Genomic DNA, 14,327 nt, shown 5'->3' with positions numbered 1-14,327 from the left:
CCCTCGCATGCAGCGAAAACATGCGAAACTGGTAATTATTGGGCTGGACAGTCGGGGCCGCGTTTGCGCGCTGTATCGATGTGTGTGTGAAAATGACGTCAGTGCCGAGGTCATTTCGTTACTGTAGTGCTGTAGTGTTTATGGATGTATGGAGAACAGTTCTAAAAATCCGGATATAACATTCTTCACAATTCCTAGACTTCCAGAAAAGTAAGTGGTTTTTATACTTAAATTTTTGCAGCGTTAGGTAAAAGTGAGATATAGTGATGCATTAAAATCAATAAGGATTTACCTGTAACGACATTAATTACCTACTTTGCAACCAAATACTTGTTTTTTATTTAGGTAGATGATGCGATCTATCTTATCTCGGAAGTTTGGTACCTACTTAAATATTGTGGAACCATCTATTCAGACATTTTATGTAAATACTATTTCGTCAGTATTTAAGAAAAAAACACGTACCTACTTGAATGGTACGTAGTAGAAAGTGCGTTTTTGTTTTAAATAATATCTAAGTATAACATATAAATTACCACATACGTGATGTGAAAAGCCGTCCCCGTGAATATCTCATTTTGCTCCCTCGTTACACAATCTAGTATTGCGCTTATGAGACTAATATATGAATAATATTTTTTTGTGTATTCAATATTAACTGGTGTGGTATTGTTATACTAATACTTACAGTTACCTAATAGTACCTATTAGATAACAACTACTTACTTTATACGAAGTTGATTGATTAACTTTATAGTAATTTTGTTCAACCCTGCGTGACCTTGCGCAGTAGAGACCGCCCGCATCTACCTGCCGGAGATTAACTACTGAATATTCTTTATACTGTGCCCTGGCCATCCATAACCTGTGGACGAATCCTTATTTTCAACGTTCTCATTTTTCGCTGATATTAACGGACTGCAAACTGCAGGCCAACGTTGCAGTTGGGTTGCAGTCCGACTGTATCAGTCCTAACCTGTTCTTTAACCCTTAAATGCATGGTGATGTATATATGCATCATATATTTGATGGCCCGTGGCTCGATATGTAGCTATCCAAAATCACATTTATTGCTTAATTATTATTCATTGTTTATTATTATTTAATATACAATTAAATAAATGAAATAATATAATGATTTACTATTTATTATTTAAGGATTAAGATGAAATGGCGGAAAAGTGTGAATAAACAGGACGATGGCGATTTTTAGTATGTGATTTAGGCCGATTTTTTCGGAGTTAGTAATTAGTTTATGTTAAAACATTTTATCATAAAGGCTTCACAAATAGTGTAGGTACCTACCTTTTTAATAGTAGTAATTTTTTTTAAATAAAATTACGATATATTTATATAAATATAAGATTTGGCCTATTTAACTTCAAACACTGATTTAGTAAAAAAATCGATCTTATTTTTTTTTTTTTCCCAGAGTCAAAAAACCATTGTCTATCACATATATTAATATCTCGTTAAAAGAAAAAAACATGCATTTAAAGGTTAAGCGGTTTTATCTATTTTTATTTTTGCTGAGTCAAAGTGTTTGTTTATATTTACTGTCTCGCAATTTATTCGCTAGCCTTGATTTAACTAACTTCATTAACTCTACTTTTACAGTTATAGAAAAACGCTTTTGCTTCATAATTTTCTCATTAACTGTCTCTTTGATAGTTTAAATTGTGTACAGGGAGAAATTTGCTTTTAAAAGCAGTTGGATAGACATTTCCAAGTTAGATTAAAATGATCAATTTAATGTTGTCCACAAAGGTTTATGCTTTCGTACAGTAATTCCTTCTAAATAGACTTTTATGAACATATAAGTGTAATTTAAATACGATTTACTTAATTGACTAATTTAGTTTTTCAAGTATACTTAACGTGCAAGTAATATCTCTGGAGTTGCAAGCATCCATAGGCTATGGTGACTGCTCATCATCAGACGGGCCGTATATTACTTTGCTACCATTTCGTGTAATAAAAACTTACGTATTTATCAGTATTATCAAAATTATAACATTTTACAATTGTGTAAGTAGGTTAGATAGTAGAAACCTATCAGTGGCGGCTGGTGAAAATATTTGCTAGGCAACACTGAGCAAAAATAAACCTTTCTTAACATTAGGTACTTTACTAGTAATCAATTTTAGGCAAGCCTGTGAGATTCGGCTTGTATGTACCAGCCGCTGTTGGTACTTATGCATGCTGCTGGTCCTATACTAAGTAATATAACACACTGTATTTAAGTGCGTGCTGGTGTTACGGAACTAATTTCACTCTATAAGATTTAACACAGAACATCCTACAAAATGAGGGCGTCAGTCGTGCAACACAAATGGAAGATTTTTGCGATGTTCGACACAAATTCGATTCAACCGACAATTTGTGAATAATTCAACGAGCGATTTCTCCAATAAAATCCCAATTTACACTCACTTTATAAACCAAACACCATGATCGCTCGCAATTAAATATTTTATCAGTAAAGTGCCAACACATTTGAGGCTATCGTTGCCCGCTTTCGGTCGCAAAAAATGATAAATTGGTCGTAAAATGTCACCACGGACTCAATTACCCGCTCCGGGGTACAGGAATCTGCTCAATTTCACTAATGGTTCCATAACAATCGGGGGCAAGGCTCGTTCGGACAAGTATGACCTAGGGTTTCAGGTCAACTTGAGGCGAAGCACTGATCTCAATTTGTGAAGATCCTTCGAGGATTATAAGATTTATAAGTTAATCGTTTCATTTTAAACTAGATAGAAAAGTAATCTTTGACGACCGGTCTGGCTCAGTCGGTAGTGACCCTGCCTGCTAAGCCGCGGTCCTGGGTTCGAATCCCGGTAAGGGCATTTATTTGTGTGATGAGCACTGATATTTGTTCCTGAGTCATGGATGTTTTCTATGTATATAAGTATGTATTTATCTATTTAAGTATGTATATCGTCGCTTAGCACCCATAGTACAAGCTTTGCTTAGTTTGGGGCTAAGTTGATCTGTGTAAGGTGTCCCCAATATTTATTTTATTTTATTATTTATTAATCAAACTTCAACTTACAAACGAAAATTCCACGTTTATATCTATAAAATTTGCTGTAATTTATTGAGTGAGCATTTCTTTTTTTTTGACATTTTTTTTATTTTGATTTTTTTTTAGGGAATTTTAGGTCAATTGTACTCAGAATCACGAGTACTTTAAATCTCACTGGGAGACAAAAAGTGTCCCAGAATTTCCATACATTTTTGTTACTTTCCTCTTTTGTTACCCCACATAACAAAATACGGTAAATAGTAATAAAATAAGAAAAAATCGTATAGGACCATTTTTTTAACTACTAGGATTGAAAAAGCTAGTGATTCTGAGTAGAAATAGCATTTTTTTTTTCAAAAATATCACATTTTATAAAAGTGGCGAAGAAAAAGAAATGCTCGAGTAAACAGTTACAATAGGTATGCGTGGGAAACGCGTGATAAGACTGAGAAGATCGATAGGATTCGACTTTTAAAATGTAAATTGAAACTGTTAATGCACACTCGATTCGTAGTTCATCTGTGACTGCTCCAACCTCACTGAGACGGTGATGATTTCCCCCAAGAGTCGGGTCCAAGTCTGGACGCTTGCTGGCGAGGTTGCGGACAACCTAACTTCGGAGTGCCTGGGACCTCGCCGTGTAGCAAGGCGACGGCGACAGAGGGGTTTTAGTGGGTAAATCAGGTCTCAAAAATAAAGGTGACTGCTCCAAAAAGATAAAACAGTAGTTAATTAAAACTAAATGCCAATTTCAGACTCAACTCAGGGCACTTATCTAACGTCACAATCGCTTCCGCTTCGTAAGCGTTTCGTAGCCAGCTCTCCCTATCTCAGAGTAGAAGGAATATAGTGAAAATATTCGCTGTGCTTGATGACGGCTTGTAAGCTCATGGTTTCATTCAGTGTCTTCCACTTTTAATTTATCTCTAAGCTTCATAGCATCGATTGCAGACATTCCTGCTCGTAAAAATGAATTGAGAACGAATGATAATATGTCAAATTAATTCAGAATTAATGATTCAGTACTGGTAGCCAATGTTAGGCGAGCAGCTGGAACGTCACTCCAGGATGTCCTATTTAAATATATGAGCCGGATTTGACGGGCTGTCGTGTACTTTAAAAATAGATTTAGTGTCTTGTGAATGAAACGGTATGTAGGCCAACTCAGGTGGGGACAGATGACGGCGGTAGTAAAATTATGTATTTTCGACACTTTCTAATGTTTGGTGACTCATATAGGTCAAATTGCATGACTCATGTCATGTTTCATTCACGTAAAGCTTTTGTGCGTTTTTCGAACTTGCGAAAATAGTAATTCAAGTCTTCAGAATGTAAAAATAAATACACTATTATTTGTGCCGTGACTGCCGTGAGTTTTCATTCAATAAAAAAGTAACATTACGTATTTTATTGCGTTTATAAGTAATAGTTACTTATTTGTTGTACAAGGAGGCAAAGTTATTGTTTAACCTTTCATGCTATAATATTCTAACATTGAACTACGAACCGGAACGTAGGGAGTGGTGTGGGGGAAACAAAATGAAGTTGGTTTTTCATGGTCGCCAAGCCAACGGAGACGATGTACTCTTTCTTGAATAGGCTTTATTATATAAATTTTGTACACATTGTACAAAACACATGCACACGCACATGTACACATGCTTAATTTTAGTACACTTTGAATTTAATCCAAAAATGATTAATATTGTAATTTAATTAACACTGACTACTAAAAGTGATAACCAAATAGGCTTGCGGTTTCAGCAACTCATTGTAATTGAATTACCTACCAAATTTGATGTTTATTTTCAAATTCTCACAATCTATATGAAACAGAGATAAAACAGAGATTCCATAGCGAAGACTTGTCTTTTCTTGACACTCTTCCCTGTAACAATATCTATATATGGATGGTGATAAGCAATAATGTGTCAACCCACAAAAACTAAAAAAATGAGATTTTAATGCCATGTTATAGCTGGATTTTTAAACTTCTATTTGCAAAAATGACCTTTTCATTTAGAAAATTTTTACTATCCCAAAAGTAAAAAAATAGGTTAACACAAATCCTATATCGTGTGTTGCCTGTTTTGCATTAATGTGTCAAGAACCTTAACTTATTATAGTAATTGGCAGAAGACATATTTAAATTACAATAATGTGTTATGAGGGTTGACTCAACGATTTTTTTACACTTGACTCATTCTTGCAAAACGCAAAAAATGACATAGTTACCCACTATGAGACTTGAATGATTATTGCAAAATGATATTTTATTCGTTGTTTTATGCTACGACCCGTGTTATAAAACATAAGTCATTATTGTTAAATTATATTCGGGTCATAAATTGTTCGTTTTTGGTGTAAGTACCATGACACTATATTGTAAAATATAACTGTTCATATTAATTTATGTTTGAATAAGTTATGACTTAGTCCATTAGTATATTTTTGCACATGAATGGTAAATTCAGTACGAAATTGAACATTTTAAGTCATGAATATACATATTCGTTATTATAATTTGCAAACATTTTTTACAAGTACGTGTTTATATAAAAATCTAACTACTATTTTTTTATAATTACTAATTACATTAAGACGTGTTAATGTATGCATAAAAATATTGTTTGATTTTTGAATACTTACTGAATGGTAGTTTATTATTTTGTTAAAGATATTTTATGTTTTGTTCTTGTACAAGTCATGAGTTATTCATAATTTAAATGACTTAGTCTATTTCTTAGCGTAAAAAAATTTGTTGTATATTTTAGATAAGTAGTTTGTTTTTTTTTAAAGATGATTATTTGGTTTTTGTAACGATTTTTTGTTGAAAAAGCACAGATAATTTAAATATGTGTCTAGAAATGATCATTACTCTAATAGTTAATTTATAGTATTTTATTCAACAGGCGTTTAAAGGAGGTCAAGAAATATGAGTGGCGTACTTTCCACGAGTATTTTGGAGTCAGTTAAACACCATTGCATACAATACTTTTAAAACGACCATGCACTTAGTTTTTAATAGTTTTTTTAAATAATTCTCGCGAAATTCACACTGTTTCCTGTATTGCAAAGGTTTGCACTGTCAGCTCAGCTGCCCAAAGCCTTCCCGCGCACGCACGCAGTATCGTTAATGCAATGCGTTGCCATGATTACAGAACCAAACAATGCGTTTTCAGTTTTTTCGATACGCACAATCCTGTAAATGACGAATAACAGTTCGGGAGTAGAAAAATCATTAAAAGGTTTGATTAATAAATAATGTATTGATTCCTACATGACGACCGGTCTGGCGCAGTCGGTAGTGACCCTGCCTGCTACGCCGCGGTCCCGGGTTCGAATCCCGGTAAGGGCATTTATTTGTGTGATGAGCACAGATATTTGTTCCTGAGTCATGGATGTTTTCTATGTATATAAGTATTTATATATTATATATATCGTTGTCTAAGTACCCACAACACAAGCCTTCTTGAGCTTACCGTGGGTCTCAGTCAATCTGTGTAAGAATGTCCTATAATATTTATTATTATTTTATTATTTATACCTAATAACATAAGTGACCATGACTGATATGTTACTTAACACTTATAAAGTTAAACATATGCATAGGTAGAGTATTTTACAATAACAATTTATGTGCTTTAACATGTTTATTTAAGACTCATAGATATTTTTAAACAATTAGCAAAAGTGGGTTAAGTATCATAACACAGTCTTGAAAAAGTTTGACGTCGTCGAACAATTCGCAATAAAAGAAAAGGGCATTATTTCGTCAAATTGAAGTTTGTTTTGAAATTAAGCTACAATAATCACTACTACTGAACGTATTATAGCTGAAAAACACAACAATCTATATAAAAAACAATTTTTTTTAAGAGAAACACAAAAAAATTAGAAAAAATCTTTAGACGCCATTTTCTCAAAATGGTTGGCGTGTGGGTTGACACATTATTGCTTATCACCATCCATATTATAAGTATTTGCGTAGACACATTGGCATTGGCACCGTACCACCTCCAACGGACCAAGATAAAAACGGGCGCAGCGGCAGAAACCGCCGATATTTTGAAACGTAATTTATTTGTGTTTATAAATACAAAAGTCTTGGCCAAGAATATCTTTTTGTACCTTTTGGCGTAGAAACTCTAGGTCCATGGGGTCTTAGCTTGAACAAGTTGTTCATAAAAATCGCGAAGCGTCTGGTTGAGGTAACTGGTGACCGAAGAGCTGGCGACTTCCTCGCACAACGTATCAGCATTGTGATACAGCGAGGAAATACAATGCCTCAAGGGCCTAAATATTTTAGACATTAGCTAGCTTTTAAAAGTCTGATATAATTATGTAAATATGTTCATGTAAATAAAGATTTTACTTCCCAGTTATTCCTTTTTTTTATGGGATAGGAGGCAAACGAGCAGACAGGTCGCCTGATGGTAAGCGATCACCGCCGCCCATGGACACCCGAAACACCAGAGATGTTGGAGGTGCGTTGCCGGCCTTTAAGATGGGTGTACGCTCTTTTCTTGAAGATTTGAAGGTCGTATCGGTCCGGAAATACCGCAGCTCAGGCGACAATTCATTCCACAGTTTAGCTTGATTGACCTCAATCAAGTTTTACAAAGATTACATTTATTACACATCAATGTTGTTAAACCAGTGGCTTTATTGTGGTCGAATAACAAATTTTGACTGGATTTTAAACGAGGTTCAATCCAACACCCCCCCTACGTGACAAATCGCGGACATTTTACTTTCCAGCTCCAGTCATCACTCGTAGCTTAATCCTTTTTAAATCTAAATGGCAATCAGAGATTCCCCGCCTGACCCGCTTCGCTTTATTGCGTTTACGGATCCATTTTATTTACTCAATGAAACAACTGTTATAAACCGTTACTACCGAATATAGCACACAACATTTACCATTGGTTTTTGAAGTTTTAGAAAACGTTAAGGTCAATACGGGTAAGTGTATCATAAACATTAAATAAATGTCATATACAAAGAAAAAGTGACCAAAGCCTCCAGTGCTCCGAGCTGGAATCGAACCAGCGTACTCCGCTTACCGGGCGAATGCCAGAACCACTCGGCTATCGGTCCACGAAAGCAAGGGTCGAAATTTCTAAGTATATGACATTTCCGAAGGCTCGTGGCGCCCTCTGGCCATCCCTGAGGTAGAACAGTATGGTTCGACCTCCTAGCCGAATCAACTCAGGTGATTACAAGCTAGCGAAGAGAGATGGCGCTGCCATTAACACTCTAAGAATAAATTAAATTACTTTCATAGAAAATATTTTAACTTGTTATTTTAAGTAGTAACACTACTATTATGTTCTAAACATTAAATAAATGTCATATACAAAGAAAAAGTGACCAAAGCCTCCAGTGCTCCGTGAATAGAGACCTTATACATCTCTGAGATTTTGATTATATTTTTAAACTTAATTTGTAACCTTGATTGGCCCTTATTTGTAAACTTGATTTGTTCTTTAATGATTGACAACTAGAGACTTGTACATCTCTTGAAATGTGTAATTTAGCTGTTCATTTTCTGTATTTTTTTTTTTTTTTTGTATTATTTGACAAAGGTTTTTACTTTTAAATATTTTAATTTTATAAAATTTGACTCTTGGAGACGCTATACATCTCCATGGATTATTTGATTAAGTATAATATTTTTACTTGTAATATTCAGTCTTTTACAACTATTGAAGTATTATAGATTTCTTTTATCTTTGTATCTGTTTGCACTTTCTTTATGTATTGATTATAGTTAGTAATAATATGACATTTAGAGACTTTATACATCTCTAATTCTATATCAGTGTATAGCTACTTTGCTTATGATTAATATTTTTAGTTAATATTTCTATTAATTTCATTTGTTTAACTTTAATGAATACTCTGTAATGTTGACATGTAAAAGTGCCCCCGTGGCCTATTTGCTGAATAAATGATTTTGTATTTTGTATTTTGTAATTGAATGTGCCTGTCGGAAATTCTTGAACCTACATCGATCACATACAGTTGTTGATGGACGCTTCTATTGCGCAATACACGCGCATCATTTCCATGTCTATGTCGAACGATCAGAGAGTCGTGTCATCACGCACGCACACATCGACAACTGTATGCTCAATGAGCTAATAACTCTGACACATTCACTGGCGGCTTGTCCGCTCTCTAGAATTATACTCTGAGGTTATTCGACAGGGTAAAATTTACGAAAAGTGACATTCCTTGCATGTAGAATGTGAACAGTGGCCCCAAATGGTGACTTACTCGAAACAAAAACTACATAAGGTACAGCGGGACAATTACGACTGGGGGACAAATTTCAACTACTCGATTTTTTCCATGTTTGAAATTTTTTGCATTATTAAATAGGTGGTAATGAAATGAAATGAAATGAAATATATTTATTAATAACAATTGTTACATGTCGATGGAATGGTGTATAAGTAAAATAAGTTATTATATTATTAATTACAACATTAATTAATAAATTACAATTTATCAACCATTGGTAGACTAAAAAAATCGTCATACGAGTAGAATGACTCTTGCGTTAGCCACATCTTAAGTCTGACCTTGAAAGCCGCTGTGGAAACTGCATCTCTTACCGAGTTCGGCAGGCGATTGTAAATCGACGGGCCTATAATATGGTATGGCAAGCGTTTTCAGTGGATACATAATATGGAGCTCACTACATCATGTTTTGTTACGATATCGAGTAACTTATTCTAAAATGTCAAGAGCAGTGTTATAGTAGAGGCTAAGATTCTCAACAGTTTTTACAACTCCAAACCTTAACTTATATGTTCCTTTTACGAGAGTTCGATCGTAAGCTCGGATTCTTCCGTCTAAAATTAGGTGTGTTTAATGATCACCTACCGGGTACGTATTATGTTCTATTTACATTGTTTATATTATTTATGAGCTTTTGATAGATAACAGAAACATGGGAAGTTATTAAAATGTATGGGATATTATGGGATGAAAGAGATTGGGCAGGCACTTGACAGCTACCGCTCTCGCTCGAATCTCAAGACATTTTGAATAAAGAAACAAGTACAACCACTGATTACTACTGTACTGCTTTATTTGACGTTCATATGCGCATTGTAATATGCCTACTTGAAAAATAAACATTTCATTTCATTTCATTTTCACTGACTATTACTTACTGCTTTAAGATTTAGGATGGTCTCAGGATTTATTTATTTCTTCCGCCTTTTCTTTATTGTTTTACTTAGGTACCTAGTGTACCTACACAATACAAAACTCAGGAGTACTTATGCGTCAAAATGGTCTAAAATGCCTGGTGGTGACGGGTTAAGAGTTTCACCACCCCCTTTCTTCCCGTGGGTGTCGTAGAAGGCGACTATGGGATATGGGTTAAATTGTGGCGTAGGCGAGAGGCTGGCAACCTGTCACTGCAATGTCACAGTTTCGTTTTCTTTCAACCCCTTATTTGCCGTGGCACATGAGCTACGAGCGGCTGGTTTGAGCTGGAACGTGGCCACGAGGGGAGCTGGTGAAGGCCCTTTGCGTCTCTGGCGTGCCCTAGGACTACAACAACAACAAGAACACATGGCGATCGCCTGTCTGCCTCTGTGGCGCCACAACAGAAAACCGAGGGAGCTACGATCTTGCGATACGCTTAACCCCTCGAGCCTCCCGATTTTGATCATTGAAGTAGTGACCTTGACATTTAAAACAATATATTAAATTTCCCACGCACGGATCCGTACCTAACCATATGAGGGGTTAAGGAGCGTAAGCGATTGTGACGTTGTTCGGTAACCAGTAACGCTACTGCTGCTGTCGCAATCCGAATTCCACCTTAATGCGTAGCTAAAACATGGGTCCGCCCCATGTTTTGGCATGTGTCTAAACTTGGACAGTTTACCTGAATGTTGGACGAATATTCGCCATTACAAACTTCCGTGGACCCAACACACTGTCAATCACACACGAATTTGTTATTATTACTTGTGGTAAACTAAAACAATCAATTAAAATTATATCACTGAGAGTTTTGAATGATACACGGTTAGTTTTTAACCCCCGACGCAAAAACGACGGTCCACTATGTCGCGGTCGGGGGTTTTCAAAATTTTAATTTTGTGGTTAGGTTATTAAATAAACATGTCAAATCGAGTGAATGAAAATATGCATGTTTGTGACAGATTAACCAATATAATTATGGTGGATCTTATCTGGCCCCGTAGCCGAATGGCATTTCTGTGACGCGAAACGCCACCGAAACGCCGCAGAAAGGTAGTCTAGCTAGCTCTGTCGCGCCAATACGCAATAGCGATAGAGATAGATAGCTATGAAAGAGATATTATCGTGAGCGTTTCGTGAGCGTTTGTGCATTCGGCTACGCTCACAGTTACGACTGTATCCCCCTTATTCATAAACGTTCACTTAAATGATCAAACCTATACAGTTCGTTTGTCGCTTTCCAACGTATTGGTGTGATAGAAAGGGATAAACTTTATCGGCTTTATAATTTTAGTGAACGTTTATAAGAGGGTATATTTTTATAGGCGTTTATAGGTAAAGTACTTAGGACTAACCCTCGACAGCAAAATCAGCTGGAACAACCACATCAACAAACGAATAGACAAGGCGGCAGTCGTCTTCTGGCAATGCAGAAGGATGATCGGTAAGAGATGGGGACTCAACCCGAAAATCACCCTCTGGCTCTACAAGACGATAGTCCGGCCAATGCTCTGCTACGGTGCTCTGGTCTGGTGGCCAAGAACAAACCTAGGCAACGTGCGAGACAAACTACAAAGACTCCAAAGGCTCGCATGTGCGGCTATCACTGGCTGCACGAAGTCTACTCCGACGGCAGCCATGGAGGTCATGTTGGGCCTTCCACCGCTATACCTGCACATACAGCAGGAAGCAAGCTTATCAGCGGTAAGGTTAAATACACTCAACATCTGGTCTAACACAGGAGTTCTTCACACAAAATGCCTGGAAAAAGTATACGACGAATTCCCAATCCTCAGGTCAGGTACGGATCGAATTCAAAAACATGTCATCTTCGATAAAAGGTACAAGATACAATTATACGAGGACGACAACTACGAAGGGCTCAATCCCAAGGAGCTTAGAATCTTCACAGATGGGTCGAAAACGGACAACGGGTCGGGCTCTGGGACTTTCTCAGAAGACCTGAACATGTCGATTACCACTCCGCTAGGAGCTCACAACTCGGTCTTCCAAGCTGAGTGCATGGGCATCATTAACGCGGCAGCTGCTATAACTGCAAGGAAGGTAGTAGGATCCTCCATCCGCATATTCTCTGACAGTAGAGCAGTCCTTATGGCTTTAAGGAGCCATTTAATTACATCCAAACTCATACACGAATGCCATAAACGACTAATGGAGGTAAGTCATAAAAACGAGATCATCCTACAATGGATCAAGGGACACAACGGATCCCGAGGTAATGATGCTGCAGACGAGCTAGCCAGACAGGGGTCGAGTGCGGGGGCCATTGGCCCAGAACCAATTCTCCCGATACCCTTCAGCAAGGTACGCTCAATGCTACTATCATATACAGGGAAACTACACACAGCACACTGGCTAAACCAGACTGGATGCAGGCAATCGAAAATGGCCATGCCCAGCATCAGCGAAAAACTCACAAGAACGCTCCTTCAACTAGGGAAGGTCCGTCTGAGAATGGTAACCAGTGTCATAACAGGTCATGGACTATTTAACAAACATCTTTTCATAACAGGTGCTACGGACAGTCCCCTGTGCCGAGGGTGCATGGAGACAGAGGAAACAGCTGCTCACGTGGTGCTGGAGTGCAGCGGGGTGGCTCCATACAGGGCAAAATATCTCGGATCTCCGAGAGACCTCCCCGAGGTCCTACTCAACATCAAGGGTCTGGTAGGATTTCTGGTAGGAGTTGGGATGGCAGGACTAGCCAACCCCTCCCTCATATCACGCAAAATAGGCGCTAGACGTCGAGTTGAGGAAAATCGCCCGTTCTACAATACAATACAAGGGGGTATATCTTTACAGGTGTCACTCATACAATCAAAGATTTGTTCATTCCATTCGTGGCACAGCTTCCTTGAATCGACCTGTACATTCTAAATGTTATTTAGTATTAAGTCCAAATAACTCAGTTTCTCTATTAGTTATTTTGCAAAGGTACAATAAATAATCGAAAGAAAACGAGAACGAACGAGGTATTAAAAATTTGATCACAGAGTATAAAACGTAACTTGATCGATTTGCTGCAAAATAGTTCCTTTAATACGTTTTGAACTGAAGTAAACGTATTTTACAAGCTTTTATTTAACTTGCCTTGTTACTTAGTATGTTATTAGTGTGCGTCAAAACGTTGAAGCTAAATTTGACCCACTTCCCGGTTTCCGATTGAGCTAAAATTTTGCACACATATGTAAAGCACGTGACAATGCAATATTATGGTATCATGGAGCTGATCCGATGATGGAGCAGAAAGGTGGTCATAGGAACTCTGATATGAAACGTCGTATCCCCATCGAGTAAGGAGATTTTAGAAACGTCTCAGAGAGCAGTAGATGGCGGAAAGAAAGGTACTGTCGGCGATAAAAGCTTGTGCAAAATAGTACATTACGATACAAGTGCGTAAAAAAGGAAGTTCGACACGAGTGGCGATAGATTAAAACACGACCGAAGGGAGTGTTTTAAATCGACACGAGTTCCGAATTTATTTTTCGCACGAGTATCGTACGACGTTTTTCAGTACAGATGGCCCTCCGAAGTTTCTACCTGTTATATAATGAACCACTTCTCGAACTAGTGCGTAAATAAATGACCATCTGTACTGAAAAATACCTTATTTGATCCTTTCCTGTCACACATTTATCAATCAGCTACATAATTCAAGATCGCCAATTGCCAATTGGTCCGTTCCAAATTTTCGGCTTAAACACAAATTCAGTAGCTATATTTTTTCAACTTCTTATCTCGCAACTTGTTTTTTGTTGGAGATAAACCTTATGAACTTACTGAACAAGGTTGATTATTCAATCAAATTCTTCTACCACATACGAGGTTTGCAAAATAAATAGATTATTTTAAAGGATCTATCTTTTGTGAGGTATTAATTACGCGAAAATAGACTATTTGTTAATGGAATAAGAACTTTGCCGTAGCTCAGGATATTTAGGAGATTATGTCTATGGTAAATAAATTATAGGGAAGGTTTACGTAAAATTGTGGAAAGTTTCCTTTGGGATTATGGTGAGTTGAGGATAATAAACTTTTTGACCCCGCA

At 36.9% G+C, this 14,327-nt stretch overlaps 1 protein-coding gene across 1 annotated transcript; it reads left to right on the top strand.

Moving 5' to 3' along the window:
* The first annotated feature begins 11,695 nt into the window (after positions 1-11,695).
* LOC125235613 lies at positions 11,696-13,156 on the top strand. The gene has a single exon (XM_048142211.1). The coding sequence runs from the start codon at positions 11,696-11,698 to the stop codon at positions 13,154-13,156; it is 1,461 nt and encodes a 486-aa protein (XP_047998168.1).
* The last annotated feature ends 1,171 nt before the right edge of the window (positions 13,157-14,327 follow it).

Source organism: Leguminivora glycinivorella, chromosome 17, assembly GCF_023078275.1.
Source record: "Leguminivora glycinivorella isolate SPB_JAAS2020 chromosome 17, LegGlyc_1.1, whole genome shotgun sequence".
In the NCBI taxonomy this organism is placed as follows: Eukaryota; Metazoa; Arthropoda; class Insecta; order Lepidoptera; family Tortricidae; genus Leguminivora; species Leguminivora glycinivorella.
Note: the sequence above shows the minus strand (reverse complement) of the source record. Positions and strands in the feature narration are given on the sequence as shown.

What these genes read in the sequence shown, in the direction of transcription:
- LOC125235613 (XM_048142211.1), top strand. Translation starts at nt 11,696, where the DNA reads ATGATCGGTAAGAGATGGGGACTCAACCCGAAAATCACCCTCTGGCTC.